Source organism: Canis lupus, chromosome 28 (assembly GCF_003254725.2).
Source record: "Canis lupus dingo isolate Sandy chromosome 28, ASM325472v2, whole genome shotgun sequence".
NCBI lineage: Eukaryota > Metazoa > Chordata > Mammalia > Carnivora > Canidae > Canis > Canis lupus.
Window position 1 is genome coordinate 1,566,971 of NC_064270.1, and position 18,074 is coordinate 1,585,044.

General features: G+C 44.5%; 1 protein-coding gene across 1 annotated transcript in view; it reads left to right on the forward strand.

The window, feature by feature from the left end:
- The window catches only part of CHAT (choline O-acetyltransferase), a 52,902-nt gene that overhangs the window by 14,035 nt on the left and 20,793 nt on the right, over positions 1–18,074 (forward strand). Inside the window, 1 exon segment of the mRNA XM_035707620.2 lies at positions 17,560–17,729. Within this exon segment, the coding sequence (XP_035563513.1) occupies positions 17,560–17,729 (170 nt within the window).

Below are 18,074 nucleotides of genomic sequence, written 5' to 3' on the forward strand. Positions count from 1 at the left end.
TTCCCTAGTCTCTAAATTCTAGGAGAACAGGGGCCTTATTTGTTTGGATTAACTTTTTAATCTACTTTGCCAAACACAGTGGGGCCCCAGTTATATTTGTTAAATAGAAGAACGAATGGTTACTAATGATAGTAGGTCCCAGGCTTCTTGCCTACCTACCAGTTAATTATTTCTTTATTCAATCATGGGGCACTTACAGAATGCTCAGTCCTAAATCAAGGGCTGCAGGGGCCACAAGGGGGAATGAGAGCTGACCCTGTTCTCACAGACCCAACTACCAAGTTGGAAAATTAATAACTTACCATTAGAAAGTGAGTTAATTCCCTCAGGAGATCATGGTGTAATCAAATCCCACTGTTCTCCCCTCCAGGGACAGAGACAGGCATCAAACAATCACCTCTGCTTCCAATACAGTTTCCACTTTATTAGCCAGCCAAGCTATCTCCCTGTAGGACTGACAGGGATTGCCTTGAGGTTTAAGTGCTTGGGTTGTGCTAATCGGAATTAATTTGTTAATGGCACTTGATCTGGCTTTCTGAATGGAAGTGCTGTTTCTGAAGGAAGCGTGACAGAGAGGAAGGGCCCACACGCCTCTCCTTCAGAGATCTGATTAATCTGTGTCATCTGCACAGCAGGAAACCAGTCCTTCACAGAGCCCTCCTCCCCAGAGCCTCCCCTACTCATGGAGGGGAAACCATTTAGGAAAGGATTTCAGTATAGATGGCAGCTTGGACTAAATTTGATAGTAAAGATGAAAAGACATGGGTGGGGTCCAGATATACCGCTAAGTAGAAGTACAAGGAGGAAAAGAGAAGTGAGGAAGATTCCTAGATTTTTAATTTAAGCAACCTAGTAGATGGTGGTACCATTCACTGTGATGGGAACCAGGTTGGCAAAGTGGCTACAGAATGAAGCCCTTTCTAAGTATGTCAGGTTTGAGATGCCTTGAGTCATCTAAGTGGAGATGTCAAATTAGATCTATGTGTCTGGAGCTCAAGAGAGAGGTCAGTGCGGAGACATAAATTTGAGAGCTATCAGCACATAAGTGATATTTAGTCATGGACCTGCGTGAGATCATCTAGAAATAGCAGAATGGGTCCTTGGAGGTCAGGTAGAGAAAGATGCAAAGGGGATTGAGAAAGAGCAGCCCATGAAGTCAAGAGCAAACCAGATGAGTCATGAAGATCCAAAGGGAAAGAGGAAGCAGCCAACCACTTGGAATGTTACTGGGAGCTTAGGGAAGAGCTGGACAGAGATGAGACACAGAGCTTGGCAACCCCAAGTAATTGCTGACCTTCACTGAGATCATACTGGGGAGTAGGAAGAATGAATGGTTGTATGCTAGTAAGTATGATCCAACAGCAGGAAGAAATTGATGAAACTGTCAATGAGTAGAATCAGTTAAGCATGGATGACTGTTTTCAGATATTTTGGTATTAAAATAGTAGAAAAATGGGGCAGTTGCTGTGAGAAGATGAGGGTCAAGAAAAGCATCTTTAGTAGGAGAGACAAGTGCATAGTTGTATGTAGACAACTATATTGGAAGTACTCCAGTAAGAGAAATCATTAATGAGGACAAAGGAGAGGAATGGAGGCATGAGATTCTTGCAAAGGCAAAAAGAAATGGAACCCAGAGAATAAGAAGCCTTTGCTTGGTACAGGGGAAACTGAAACCTGGGCCTGCAGTCCATGGGCCTATGGCTGTGGTAGTGGGAATGTGAGGAGGTTCCTGACTGATGGCTTCTGGGTCTCAGATCAGCAGAGCCATGGCCCTGGGTGGAGAGAGGTGGGGGTAGGATTCTCAAGACAAAAGAGAACAATGAAATGGTCTCTTGGAAAACTTGATGAGATTTAAGGATTCTGCTGAGCTCTTATTTAAGGGCTTAGGGGTCATACATTTTAGAAATCAATTTGCTTTGTTTTGCAATTTTTTGCCTCACAATGTACATCTTCTCAGGTTCAGGCAAAGAAAAATGGGTCACTAGGTTCAGCCTTGGTTAGAGAAAATAACCGAGGGAAAGAGGTGTAAGTATGGCAAGGGAATGGTTATAAAGTTAGAGTCTGAAATGAGTAAGGAAGTGTAGTAGCCTGCTTGGTCCACCATATCAAAGTACCACAGACTGAGTGGCTTAAACAGCAGAAATTTATTTTCTCACCATTCTGAAGGCTAAAAGTCTGAGATCAAGGTGTGGACATGGTTGGTTTCTTCTGAGGCCTCTCTCCCTGGCTTGTAGATGACTGTCTTCTCCCCGTGTTTCCCGTGGTCTCCCATCTGTGCATATCTCTGTCCCAATTTCTTCTCACAAGGTCACCAGTTATGTTGGATTAGGGCCTCCCTCATTTTACCTTAATTACCTCAATAAAGATCTCACCTCCAAATACAGTCCTATTCTGAGATACTGGGGAGTTAGGACTTCAACTTGGGGACTTTGAGAGGACACAACTCAGCCCATGACTGGAGGGAAATGAAAGATGGAGGTGGATGATAGATAGGGGGAAGAGGTAGTGATGTCAATGGTTTTGAGGAGTCAATGAGATGAGACATGTTACAGAGGAGGGACAACAGTGTGTGAATCAGAAGGTTGGAAGTGTGGTCAGAGTATGGGATGCTTGAATCTGACACTTCAGAGGAGGTCAGTTCTTGGTAGTGATGAGATCCCAGGTGTGACTGTGGGAGTGGAGGCTAAGGTTAGACAGTCAAAGGTAGGAGATCAAGGGGCTGAGAGAAGAGGGCGAGTGTGGGCTGGGTCCCCCACACAGACATTCCAGCTGCAGGAATGATGGCTGGATTGGTGATGGAGAAGAAGGAGGTGAACCAGGAATCCAGATTGGCATGATGGGGAGCTGTGAGGAAATCAGGGGAATGTAGAGACAAGGGGGACAATGATGATGGGGGTGGGAAGGTAGAAGTCTAATACCTGGAGCTCCAAAGGGAAAACAGGGAGGAGCCATGTAGGATCAGGGACAGGGAAAAATACCATCTACCCCACCTGGCCCTTGGGGGCATGAGTGTGAAGGAAAATATTCTCCTGGAGAGGGCACAGGGAAGTGTGTCCCTCAGGGAGGGCCTCCCTCCTGTTGAGGCAGAGGGTGAACAGAATACTCGCTGAAGAGATTAACACTACAAGGGGACCCTCCATCACTACTCAGATGTCATGAAAGGTTCGAGAAGGGGAAAAGGTGAGGAGTGAGGGATGAGCCCATGCAGGGGACACTGGAGCAGCAAGCATGGGAGTGCTAGCCAGAGACCCAGGGATGGTGGTCATCATTGCAAACAATGCTTCCAAATCCTCAGCCTCTAGGGAGGTACTCTCCTGGTTCTGGGTGTGGTTGTAGGGGCTGGGATAGGGTTCTGACTAGCCCACAACAGTATCACAGTTAACACCATGGAAAGCTGAAGTCCCAAGGTCTCCACCTTCCTTCCTGGGCACTGGGCCCAGGCAAGTACTGTCCAGCAGGAGGCTTCGACCAAGCTGAGCTCCTATTGTCCTGGTAGAGGTCTGGACCAAGGCACCTGAGCTCACACAAAATCTGAATTCTCACAGGGTCAACTGACAACCAGTGGGGCAATTGATTTTATCAACCCTTTCTTTTTAGAGGGACTGTCTCTGATCCTTCACTCTGCTCCTCAACCAAAACAGCTCCCTCGTCACCCACAGGCTCCTCAGCCTAACCTTCTGCTGTGACAGTGAGAGGGTGGAGCTCACAGAACTGGAGCCAGCTGTCTGCCATAAAGCCTGTGCTCCCCGTCTGTACCCAGGGTCCCCATGCCCCCTAGAGCTCCTGACACAGCACTTTTAACACAGAGCTCTCTGAGACTATGGTGCAGGATAAGTGAGTGTATTGTCATCTCTACCTGCAGCCTAAACACCCACAGCCAACACAGAATAGCCTCCGGGGGATCCAAGGGCTCAGAGACCCGGCAGGACCATCACTGCTCCCCAGAAGACCGTGGTCTTGTTGGGGACACCAGAACAAGCAGAATTGTTAGGACAAGAGCAGACAGGATAAAACCAAAGGAGCGTCTCCACTCCAGGAGTCCTGAGGGAATTTGGGGACCTCATAGCCCAACCTGTCATAGCTTAGGAGGGCTTCCTGTGCCAGGTGCAACATGAGGCTAAGCCCAGGTGGGTTGAGGTGGATGTGACTGGGGCTGGCTGACAACATCAGGATCATCTAGAGAGCCCCTTAAAATAAAGATTCTGGGTTTCCAGGGATTTTCCAGTGGGATAGGAATGAGGCCAAAGAATCTGTATTTTTAAAGTACCTTCATATGTGCAGCCCACGTGCAGCACAGATTGGGACCAACCGAAGCAGATATTAGCAGCTCTGGTGTATGGAGGTACCCCATGATGCTGGCCTTATCCTGGGCCCTGTTGCTCTGAGTCTTCAGTATAGCCCATGAGCTGGGGATTTTTGAACTAGAGGTGCTGAGTGGTGGAATCAGGGCACCTGTCTCCCAAGCCCGAGATCCTCAGGGCCCGGCAGGTGGGGTGGGGCTTCCGGCCTTAGGAAGGGCACAAGTAACCCCTCAGGACCTTCCCTCCCCACAGAGCCTTGGAGCTGCGGCCTTCCTGAACCCAGGAGGACCGACACTGTCATCCTGGCCTGGAAATTTGATTAGACATTCAGCCCCGAGTCTGGAAGACTACAGCGCTTGTCAATTTGTAGGAAAAGGATAGCCAGCTCAGAGAGCCCCCACCCCCACCCTGGAGCCCGCTGGCTTTCCTGGGTGCTGCACCGAGATCCTGCGGGCAGACTTCAGGCAGATGCTTCTGTTTACACAGCGCCGGCAATATTTATCTCCAGCAGCCAATTAGAGCTGAGCCACTGCTTCAAGGTGGGAACTGACAGAAGGCCCCTGAGTCTGGAGAAGGCCTCGGTCATGGTTTACAAGAACCACTCAGGATGCGCATTTTGCTGCTTAAATATTGCCATCCAGAGATAGATAAGTCTGCTGATTTTAAAACCAATTACACATTAGCAATAACAGCCTCTCCTCATTTAATTGGCTCAGAAATACCTCCTGGGCTGCCAAGGCTGACTGATGTTTTCTTTCCTCGGGGTGGGGGGTGGGGGTAGGGGGTTGGGGGGGGGTGGGAGGGGGGGCTGGAGGCTTGGGGGGCGGGCATTGTCTCCCTCTCACAGTGGCAGCAGGAAGGCTCTCCTGTATGCGGGCATCCAGGCCGGAGAGGCCGGTTGCCTGCCTCAGAGGCCTGGGCTTGAGCTGGCTGTCCTTGTATGCCCTGGAGCTGGCTTCCTAGGCTAGGACACGGAGGTGATGGCCCTGGCCTGTGGCCAGGACAGGGAGGGTGTGGAGGAGCTGCAAAGCAGGTGGTCTGGTGCCTGGCTCACAGAGGCTGTTTGCTAAATAATAACTCTTATTAAATTTGAGGAAACATTGTGGGGATGGTTTGTCCAAGTCTCACAACCTCTCTGGAAAAATCTGGTGAGCTGCAAACGGGCACCTGTTGAATATCCATTCCATCAGTGACAGTGACTCGTGGACTCAGACTGAATGGCCTGCACTCCTTGTCCCAGAGCCCTAACCCTCATTAACTCTGGGGTGCTCTTTTGCTTCCCCTGGGCTCCCCACATGCCACATGCTCCAAGTGTGCACACTGTTTTCTTTCATTTCTCCCCAGTAGCCGTCTCTCTGGCCCTCACTTTCCATTTTATGATATTTGGGGTAAAAAGTGGGTGGAAAGTTTTTTGGTTTTTAATCTCATGCCCCTTTCTACTCACCACCCTTCTCCTAATTCTGGAAGTAAGATATCACTTGAAATCTGCCCCTGTGGGAAGGGTGTTTCAAACCCAGAAGAAAGAGTAATACTTAGTTCTTGAATTTTTTTTTCATTAAATTAAACTTATTTGGGTATAATTGTAGATGCACATGCACTTACAGGAAATAATCTCACCTGTACCCCTTTCCTACCATGCTAACATCTTGTAAAATACACAAATACAGTATCACAACAATATTGACATTGACATTAATACAGTCAAGATAGAGAACATTCCCATCCCTGCAAGGATCCCTTATGTTGCCATTTATGGCCACACCCACTTCCGTTCCAACCCCATCCCTCCTTAACCCCTGGCAACCAGGAATCTGTCTTCACTTTCTATACCGTTACTGTTCTAAGAACATTGTATAAATGGAATCGTACAGTATGTACTCTTCCGAGACTGGCTTTTTTCACTTGGCATAATTCTCTGGAGGCTCATCCACCTTGTCCCATGTGTCAATAGTTCTTTCCTTTTTATTTATTCCTTGGTATGAATCACAATGGTTGATACCATTTATCTGTTGAGGGACACCTGAGTGGTTCCTACTTTTTGGCTATTATAAATAAAACTACTATGAACATTACACACACACACACATATAGATGACTTGTGTGATCATAACTTTTTATTTTAGGAAAAATTCCATGAATAATATTGATAGTGGCATGTTTAGTTTTTAAATAAACCATTAAAATGTTTTCCAGATTGGCAGCTGTGCCACTTCACATTCCCATGAGCAATGTATGAGTGATCCAGTTTCTCTGCATCCTCGTCAGCATTTGCTGTTGTTCCTTTTGTTTTGTTTTGTTTTGTTTTAGCTATTCTGATCGGTGTGTAGTAAAATCTTATTGTAGTTTTAATTTACATTTTGCTAGTGACTAATGATGTGGAGTATCTTTTCATAGCTGATTTGCCACCTATATATCCTTTTTGGTGAAATGTCATTTCCTGTCTTTTGCTCATTTTCTAATTAGATTGTTTGGGTTTGGGTTTTTGTTGTTTTTTTACTGTGAGTCTGAGAGTTGTTTATATACATATACTTTTTTAAGATTTTATATATTTATTCATGAGAGACCCAGAGAGAGAGGCAGAGACACAGGCAGAGGGAGAAGCAGGCTCCCTGTAGAGCCAAATATGGGACTTGATCCCAGTACCCTGGGATCATGACCTGAGCTGAAGGTAGATGCTCAACCACTGAGCCACCCAGGCGTCCCATATATATTCTTTACTAGCCCTTTTTTGGCTGTGGTTCTAGATTTTCTCCCAATCTGTAACTTATGGTTTCATCTTCTTAACATGATGTTACAAATTAAGTAAATGTTTTCAGTTTTGATGAAGTCGTTTGTCAATTTTTCTGTTAATGAATCATGCATTTGGTGTCAAGTCTAAGAATTCTTTGCCTAGCCCTAGATTCCAAAGATTTTCTCGTGTATTTTTTCTAAAAGTTGATATTACATCAGTACATTTAAGTTTATGATCCATTCTGAATTAAATTTTTTATAACGTGTGAGGATTTAAAGCCAGGTTTTCTTTTTTTCTTTTTTAAAATTTTATTTGTTTATTTTGTCCATAGGTTTCCAACTGTTCCAGCAACATGTGTTGAAAAGGTCATCCTTCCTCCACTGTATTACTTTCATGCCTTTGTCAAAATCAATTAGGCCTATTTATATGAGTCTATTTTGGGGTTTTCTATTCTCTTCCATTAATCTCTATGCTCATCTCTCTGCCAATAGCACATAATCTTGGTTATAGGCTATATAATAAGTCTTAAAGTTGGATATACTGATTCCTTCAACTTTATTCTTTTTCAAAATTGTTTTAGCTATTCTAGTTCCTTTGCCTTTTCCTATAAATTTTAAAATTATCTTGTCTGCATCTACAAAAAATTTGCTGAGATTTGGATGGAAGCTGTGCTAAACCTGTATATCAAATTGGGAAGAATTGACATCTACAATATGTTGAGTCTTCCTATGCATGAACATAATACATCCTTCCATTTCCTTAGATCTTCTTTGATTCCTTTTATTAGTGTTTTGTAGTTTCAGCATACAAGTCTTTTCTTTTTCAGCATACAAGTCTTATACATTTTTGTTAGATACACTCAAGTGTTTCATTGTTTTGCATCATTGTAAGTGGTATTACATTTTTAATTTTAGTGTTCATGTGCTTGTCACTAATATACAGAAATACAATAGATTTTTGTATGTTTATCTTATATCTTTCAAACTTGCTGAACTAATTTATTAGTTCTAGGAGGTTTGGGGTTTTTTTGGGGGGTATATTCCTTAGAATTTCTACATAAACAATCATGTCATGTGAAAATAAGGATTTTTGCCCCTTCTGATCTGTATCCCTTTTATTCCCTTTTATTGCCTTACTGCTCTGAGCAGAACTTCCGGTACTATGTTGAATAACAGTGATAAGAGTGGGTATCCTTTCTTTTTCCTGATTTTAGGGGAAAGGCATGCAGTTTTTCACCCTTAAAATGATATTAGCAATAGCATTTTTTGAGATGTTTTTTATGAAGTTGAGGAAGTTCCCCCCAATTTTTATTTTTCTGAGATATTATCGTGAATAGATGTTGAATTTTAAAAGTATTGTCAAATCTATTGACTGCATCAATTGACATAATCATGATTTTTCTATAATATGTTAATATCGTGGATTATATAGATTGATTTTCAGATATTGAACCAGGCTTGCATTCCTTTAATAAGCTCTACTTCCTATATAATTCTTTTTATGTGTTGCTTAATTCTATTTGCTTATATGTTGTTCAATATTTTTGTATCTATATTCATGAGGATTGTTGGTTTATAGTTGGTTAGGTGTTGTGGCTTTTTTTCCCCTTATACTGTTTTCATCTTGTTTTGGTATAAGAGTAACGCTGGATTCATAAAATGAATTAGGAAGTGTTCTTTCCTCTTATGTTATATGGAAGAAATGGTATGGATGGCTTTTAATTCTTCTTTAAGTATTTGGTACAATTCTCCAGTGAAAACTTCTGGGCCTAGAGATTTCTTTTTCTGGAGTTTTAAACTTATAAATTCAATTTTCTTAATAGTTATAGGGCTATCCAAAGTATTTATTTAGATATGGTACATTGTGGTAGTTCATATTTCTCAAGAGATTGCTCTATTTCATCTAAGTTGTCAAACTTGTGTCTGTAGAGTTGTTCATAGTATTTCTTTATAATCCTTTTGATGTCTGCAGGGTCTGTGGTGCTACCCCTATTTCATCCTTAATAGTGTTCCCTTCCTCTCTGTCTCTCTCTCTCTTTCTTTTGCAAGACTTGCTAGAGATTTGATTGATCTTCTGAAGAAACTAGCTTTCTTTTTATTGTTTTTGTCTTGTTTTCAATTCTATTGGTTTCCAATTCTTGTTATTTCCTACCTCCTGATAGCTTTATTTTGCTCTTCCTTTTCTAGGTTTTCAGGTAACAGCTTATAGAATTCATTTAAAAATTTTCTTCTTGTCTATGTAAGCAATTGTGCTATACGTTTCTTAGTGCTTTAATTGTGCCCACAAATCTGGATAAAATGTATTTTTATTTTCACTCATTGCAATGTGGTTTTCTTAATTTCCCTTAAGACTTTCCCTTTCTCCTGTGGATTACTTGGAAGAGTATTGTTTGGTTTCCAAATGTTTGGAACTTTTCTTGTTATTTTTCTGTTATTTATTTTTACTTTGCTTTCATACGTTAGAGAATACATTTTATATGATTTCAATTCAATTTGAAGGTGTTTTATAGCCTAGAACATGGTCTACCTTGGCGTATATATTCCATGGGCACTTGAAAATAATGTGCATTCTGCTATTGTTGGGTGGAGTGTTCTATAAATGTCAATTAGATCCTGTTAATTGATAGTGTTGTTGATTTTTTCTATATTCTTGCTTTCTGTCTAGTTGGTCTATCAATTATTGAAAAAGGGGTGTTTAAGTCCCCAAGTATAATTGTGAATTTGTCTATTCTCCCTTCAGTTCTGTCGGTTTCTTCTTCACATATTTTGTGGTATGTTTGTTACATACACACTTAGGATTGCTATGTCTTCCTGGTAGGCTGATCATTTTGTTTTATGTAATGCCCCTCAATGTCTCTGGTAATTTTCTTTGCTCTGAAGCTTACTTAATCTGATATTAATAAAGTGACTCCTACTTTCTTTTGATTAATGTTTGCTTGATGCATCTTTTTCCTATCTTTTACTTTCAAGCAATCTGCATCATTTTATTTGATGTGAGTTTCTTGTACATGGAATATAACTAGGATGTGTTTTTTTAATCTACCTTGTCAATTTCTATCACTGAAATTATTGATATGCTGGGATTTAATGCTGCCATTTTGTTTTTTGTTATCTCTGTTTTTCAAGTCGTGCTTTCTTTTTCCTGCCTTCCTATGAGTTACCTGAACATTTTTTAGAATTCCATTTTGATTTATCATAAGGTTTTTAGTATATCTGTATATGTTCTCTAGTGGCTTCTAAAGGTGTTACTATATATATATTATATATATAGTATATGTGTGTATATATATGATTTATATATAGTATATATAGTATATGTGCTGCCGAAGCGAGCACATATAGTATATATAGTATATGTGTATATATATGATATATATAGTATACAGTATATATATATATATATATATGTATGATTTATCACTGTCTACTGGTGTTGAAGTTTTGCCAGCTTTAATGAAATGTAGAAAGTTTACCATCCCTTACATCCCTTAACTCTCCCATATTTATAATATAATTCTTTTAACTATTTCCTCTAATATAAATTTAGAGCCACATCAGGCAGTGTTATAATTTTGCTTCAATGCTGAAATATAATTTTTAAAAACTCAAAAATAGAATGAAAATTAATTCACTAAAATATTTACTCTTTCTGTTGTTCCTTCTTCCTTCTTGATGTTTCAATGTTCCTTTCTTTATAAAACTTACTTTTGTGTGTGTGGGGAGGGGAGCGGAATTCCTTTAGCTTTTCTTTTAGGGCAGATACTGGAGACAAACTCTCTTAGTTTTTCCTCATCTAAGAATGTCTTGATTTCCCTTCCTTCCTGAAGGATATCTTTGCTAAATATAGAATTCTGGGTGGACAGTACTTTTCTTTCAGCACTTAAAAAAGTTGTGCCACTTTCTACCAGTCTTCATGGTTTCTGATGAGAAATATACCATAATTTGAATTGTTTTTTCTCCTATAGATAAAGCATTTTTCTCTCTCTCTGTGCTTTCAAGATTTTTTTCTTTGTCTTTAGTTTTCAGTAGTTTGACTATGATAATGTCTTGATGTGGATTTCTTTGAATTTACCCTGTGTGGAATTAATGAATCGTGAATCTTTAAGTTTATGTCTTTTGCCAAATTTAGGAAATTTTTGCCATTATTTCTCTGAGTACTTTCTTGCTTTATTCTACTGATGCTATCTGTGGAGCAACTGAGGTGGTGATTACTACCCAATGCAGATGGATATCCCAGCTTCTATCTGAGACCATGCCTTCTCTGATACCATCAGAGACTGACATGCTTCATTACAGACTTGTTACAAGTCTAGGCCCCACTCTGCCTTTGCTGGCATGGAGGAAGGATATTACCTAAAATTTCCTTTCTTGCTAGTTATTCTTTTCCCGGGCCCTTTGACTGAAGAAAGCAGGCTTTTGTTGGATTTTTTTTTTTTTTTTTTTTTGTCTACATTTGTTTGTGTTTTATTTTACTGGCTATTTGAGCTCTGGGATATTTTACATAAAACAGAAAACCCGGTGTATTTGTTTGTTAGGACTACTACAACAAAATACCACAGACTGAGTGACTTAAACAACAGATATTTATTTCTCACTGTTCTGGCAGCTGGAAATCCAAAGTCAAGGTGTTGGCATATTAGTTTCTCCTAAGGCCTTTCTCTGTTGCTTGCAGATGACCAATGGTCTTTTCTCTGTGCACACATGCGTCTCTTCCTCTTCTTATAAGAACAATGGTCATATTGGTTTAGAGCCTCACCTTTATGACCTCATTTAACCTTAACTACCTCTTTAAAGGGCTCACCTTTAAATACAGTTAAAGCTTCAACAGGTAAATATTGAGGATTAAAGCTTCAACAAATGAATTTCAAGGTGGAGGAGACACAATTCAGTCTAGAACAACCAAGGAACTCACCATCATTTTGTTCCTTGGGTCCTGAAGTCCCTAGCCCTTCTCTCTCCATCTTTCAGAGTCTTCTTATGTTTGTTTTAAATATAATGTCCAGGGGTTTTAGTGGAAGTGATAGAGAAAAGTCTACTTGATGTTCTTGGAAGCAGAAGTTCCTCCTTTTTGAGCTCTTTAAAGAGGTTTTTGTGACTCAGATAAAAGCAGTTCTGATTTGCAAGAACCAGATTTCACTGGGCAAGAAATACTTTTGCTGAAAGTATTTCCCCATAGCCTCTGACGACTGGGAGCATAAAGATTATTCCATAAACCATAGAGTAGTAGAGCGGAACATGGGATGTGTGATGGCAGTTTCCCATCCCAAAAGGAGATACAATCCCTTCATCTGGGGAAGAAAAATCCTCAGATGGAATTGACAAAGGTTTAAAAGATCTAAACCTCAGAAGAGGAGCCTAGTGTTTCCATTTCCCTAGACCATGTGAGGCAGGACAGTAAGAATCTGACTTGAGCCAAACTCCCAGGTGATCAACTGGAGAAGGCAAGTGTCCAAGACAGAGCTGTGTGTGTGTGCTCATGGTCATAGTCTGTAAGCTTTCAGTCTTTAACGGAAGCTCCAGGGTCCTCCAAGGCCTTGTGGCCTCTGGAATTTCCGCATCACCAAAGCTATCAACTCTCCAGGCATGGGTGGCAGAGCAAGCTCCTCCTATTACTCAACTCCAAATTCTCACTATTAAGCAGGGGCTCCTTGAGGAAGATTGATTTACTACATTAAACGAGCCTCTGTGTGCTCGATGAGAATGTCACAAGACAAACGGCTCCTGCTGCATGCCTCCAGCCCACCGCCCCCTGTTTCCATTACATTTGGGCCAGAGTCATGGTGGATGAGTTTGGTGTAGTTCATTTTCTGCCTTACATGATAAACTTGTCAGCCTTTGACCGATCAGCTACTTGTATGCAGGGAGTTCATTTGCAAGGCCACCTGGCATCCCAGCTCGGCAGTCCTGCTCCCATTTCATCCTGCCTAATGAGCCAGGACCTGGTTACTATTGGTTGGTGCTGAGCTCTGGGGCCCTGCACAACCTGCACGTGATGATGATGGCTCAGTCCCTCCTTGGAGGGCCTTCTCTCCTGCCTGGAGGTGGCTGGGGCACGGATGCCTAGGAAGCTGTCCTTGTTTGCTGTCAGCTTTGTTTGTCCAGCTGGGAGGGAGTGTGCCAAGCCTTCACTCTCCTGCCCAAAGGATGTGTTAGGTCTATTCCCCAGCATCCTGACTAGACAGGCCTGCTATGGGTTTCCTGGAGGAGCTATAGCCTGCCCACTCCACATTGGCCTTGAAGCTGTTACTAAGGAAATTTTAGTTAGGCAGATACTCAGCCAGGGGTCTCAGAGCTCACTGAGACCTGATCAACAGGGCCTAGATGTGCAGCACTGGGGCTGCCAATGATCCCTTAACTGCCCACAAGGCCCACATCCTCCCCAAACTGCTAGGCATCCTAGACTGCTCTGACCACATCAGCCCCTGCCCAAGATACTTTGGTGGCTTCTTGTCATTGCTCATGAAGTCCACTTCCTGATCCTGCTATTCACAGCCCTTGATGATCTGTCCCCAGCCTGGGCATTGAGGTTGCATATCTGGGATCAAGTCTAACTCCCTCAATTTGTTGGATGCAAGGTGTTTAGCTTCTCTGTGAATGGGGATGATAAAATTATTATATCGTGTTCATCAATATGAGGACTTAGATTGATGCCAGGCATGTAGTAGATGGTCGACAAAGGTTAACTAATAGCATCACTTCACTGCATTCTTCAACCTCACCTAAATCCTTTATGCCTTCACCTATAATGAACTGCAGCCAGGGGTGGTCTTCTCACCCACAAGCTCTATCCACAAGCCCGGGTGTCTACACCTTAGCCCTCAGAACCTTTTCCAGCATTGTTATCTCCTGACATGCTTCTCCCTTCCTCTCTTCCCATTTGAATTTGATCCCAGCCTGGCCAAGGACTTCTCATGCTCTGAAGTCACCAGCCAGCCTGGGAGCCCAGAGGAACCCCCAGAATAGCACACAGGGCAGGATCAGGCACCAGAACCATTGGCAGGGACTCCTATTGGAGCAAAGAGGACCAGGGCTGGGAGCCTCACAAAGGATAAGGAATCCCTTCTCTATCTCCATCCTCTCCCAACCTCTCGCCATCCCCCCATCCTATGAGACTCCATGCCCCAAAGCCTCAAGCCCACTGGACTCCAAGATTCCTTCTCTGAGCGTGGACACAAGTCTCAGCCTCACCTGTCCATGGACACTTTCCTGTACCCACGTGGGCAACTGAGGCGCCACCCTCTGCAAGTTCACAGACATGGGGGAGGAGACTAGATCAGGGCTTCTGGGGCTGGACTGGCAGTGTTTGAAACATGGGGATGTCTGAAGTCAGCAACAGGGTCATGTGCTGTAGGAGCATGCACAATGTAGTAGGAGACAATGGGTACAGAGGGGACTGGTCCAGCCCTGGCCCCAGGTGCTGTACGAGGCCAGCCTGATGAACAGAGCAGAGGTTCCTTGTCTGCATTGAATAAGCAACTGGCATGCTCTGGATGTGAGGAGTTCTGGAGGGCAAGAGCTCTGTCTGGGCTGTTCCTACCTACATCAAACATAGGGTCAGCCCTGTTAGAGGATCGAGGAGCTTGGGAGGGGTTTATGAGTGGAACTTTGATAGGCAGAGAAAGAGAAGAGCCCCTATCCAGGAGACATCCTATGCTACGATGAAGAGGTGAATGAGCCCAGGTGTCCAGAGAATGGTAGGAAGCATGAGATCCCTGCAGAGATTCAGGGGAGATGACCCTGAAGGGGCAGCATGGTGAGCCATGGAGCCCAAAGGGCCCTATTTAGACACAACCTCATGGGGAGTAGAAGTTATTTCAGATTGAAGATGGTGACACAGTGATTACACCACACTTGAGCAGAGGGAAGGGGAATTTCCCTAGAGCATCAACCAGGTTACCTTTACCTTTAGATCCTGAAGTCATGGCCTAAAGCCTTGGAGTTGATCAGACTCCAGGAAAGCACAAGAGGCCATGCAGAAGATAATGAGTCATCCTGGCCCCATCAGGATCAAGGAGGGTGTGTCTTGAAAATATAGTGCTCTCCAAGCCCTCATTCTACACAGGAAATGGGGAACAGATGACCCAATGCTGGGCTGGCTTGCTCTTCATTCTCCTCAGAGCAGAAGGCTTTCTGTGAGAGGGATTTGCAAGAAGTGGGAGGAAGGATATGGGTGGGGACTAGAGATTTTGTTCACATGAGATTACGCATGGATACCTCTCATGAACTGGAGAAACCACATGGGCAGAGCAGGGACCAGCAGAGGTGGGCTTAGCATTGTGTGCCTAGCACATGTTGAGGAGGCCCAGGGAAGGGTCTTAGGGACTGCCCCACTCAAGGCTGACTGCACTGGGAGGGGGAAGTCACCACATACCCCAGGGAGGGTCAATGTGAGGCCAAGAGCAGAGAGGAACAGACAGGACCTCATCGAAGGCCACCCTGGGTCCCTAGCTAGACATAAGGAAGGACAGGCTCCCATTGGCAGTGTCAGACTGTGTATGGACTTGGCCTCTCACTGCCTGAGGAAGGTAGTGTTGTGCCTGGCTCTAGCCCACAGGCAAGACCAACACTGATGCTGGGGGTGTGGAAGCCACACCTGCTCCCACATGTTCCCTGGACTTCAGGAAAGCAGATTTCAGATGGCTGTGAGAGATTATGGGCTTTTTTTCTTTTTTCCCTTTGGCTTGAGGCTCTGGAAGAAGAGAAGCCTCCAGAGCCAGGGACTCTGACAGAGGCAGTTCTGACTCAGCAGGAAGTGGGATCCCAGTCAGGAGGGGAAGGGCAGGAGCAGGGCGGTGGGGGGTGGGGGGTGCCTGGGCTTGGGCTGACTACAGTAAATAGAAGGGTCAGCACTCAGGACCAGGGCCTGCCCAAGTGCCTGCCTTGATGGGACAAGAGGGAGCAGGGAGGGTCCTGACTGTCATCTTGGGGGACTCCTCAGCCTGAAGAATGTTTCTCTCTGACAAATGGCCTCCTGGACAGGGACCTTGAATTTCAATACCTACAGGGACCAAGGGGGTTGAATGAATGAGAGAAGACTATGGTAAACCAAGGATGCAGCTTCTCAGCTCCAGCTAAGTCTTGCGGTAGGAGAACGTGCACCCAACATCACCAGATGGGTCAGTTAGGATTACATTTGGCCACATATGACAGAGGACACAAAATAATAGTGGCTTAAGGAAAACAGAGGTTTTTCTCTCTCTCTCTCATGTGTACCAGAAGTAAGTCACCCAGAGCTGATACATGGTGGCTAGGGTTCTTCTATCTCCCTGCAAGGGTGTGGCCCACATCCATATGATCCAAAATGGAGGCTAGAGGTCCAGCCATCACACCTGTGTCCCAGCAATGAATAGAGGAAAGTGGGAAGGGCAAAGAAGACATGCTAGTTATTTTTAAGTAAGTCTCTTGGAAGCTGTCATATAGTGTTTCTAAATTTTGTTAGCAGAATTTCTATGTGTGGCTTCCCCCTAAGGGAAGCTGGGCAATGCAGCTTTAGTTCTGGTTCCCCTGTGCCAAGCTAAAACTGAGCACTCCATAACTCAAGGGAGAATGGGTATTGCCATATGCAGCTAGCAGTCTCTTCCCCACAGTGCACCCTTGCTTCCAAATACTTTGCACCCCATCTTCCATGCATAGGATGCTCTGAGACTTGGCAGGGACTTGGTAACCCTGCACCTCATCCTGTAACAGCATCCAGCCCTAAAGTCTGGTAGAGGAGGTGATGGAGGTGGAGGAGGCTGCCCATCTGGCTGGCCCAGCTCTCTTCAGGGAGGAACCCTGTACCCAATTGTCCCCCATGGAGAAATCAAGCAGCCTTGGTGGCACATCTCTGGCACAACTCAGTGGCTCCTAGCCTATTTGTCCTGAGGAGTTCCACATGCCTGAAATGACCCAAATGGGCTCACGTGGATATGGCTTTGGGGCAGCCTGGCCCTTCCATCTGCACTCTGCATTGAAATAGTTGCTGAGGTGGCAGGAGGCTGGGAGAGCAAGACTTTGACTCCTTTACTTCAGCTTTTCATATGAAGAGGACTGATTTTTAAATTTCAGCACCTAATATTTAAAAATTTTAGTTCAGGACCCAGATGCAGCTCTCAACTGGTGCAGTGGTAGGGGTGGGGGGGTATCAGGGAGCAGTACTGTTGGATGGAGGAATTGGAGCTCCTCCCCTGGCAAAGGCTGGCCTGAGGGTCTAATGTCCATGCAGAAGGCCCCCCATGAGTCCCTTCATCCTGGAAGGCAGGTCCAGCGACCATCCATCTGGGGAAGATCTGGCCACAGCTAAAGAGTGAGTGGGATTCTTGCAGAGACCATGACAGTAAGCTGGCTGCTGGGATTAACACAGAAGTTCAGGACAGTCTGTCTGATTTCATGGCCCACCCACTGGATTTGGGAGAGAAGTCAGGTCAGAACTGACTCAAGGGCTGGGTGTCCATGTGTGTGCCTGCCTGTGCTGTGTGAGGTTCTGTGGAGGGGACCTCAGACCTGGTTTGGAGGGTAGGTGCTAAGGCCTTGTTTGCCTGGCCTGCAGACTCCACCAACCGGGACGCCCTGGATATGATTGAACGCTGCATCTGCCTCGTGTGCCTGGACGCCCCAGGAGGTGTGGATCTCAACGACACCAACAGGGCGCTCCAGCTCCTTCATGGTGGAGGCTGCAGCAAGAATGGGGCAAACCGCTGGTATGACAAATCCCTACAGGTAAGCTTCCCCAGTGGCTTGGCCAGGGGCCTGAGTCAGCAGATGCTCACTCCCTGGCCTATGCTGCATCTGGGGCCAAGGGAGCTGAAGGCACTGGAAATGTGCCACTGGTATCAGCCTCTGGACTGGCCGGAACTCTTCTCAGGAGCAAGTGACCAAACCCAACTCAAACTCCCAACCTTCCTGTAGCCTGGGCCAGGAGTGTGGACCTCTGGGTCAGAGCTGGGGCTCATTCCCCATCTCCCAGCACACACTGTAAGGTGGGGGTATCCTGGGGGCCCGCTCAACACTTCCTCAACACATTCAGCAAGAATCATGTCTGATGCCCAGAGAGGCCAGCTTTTC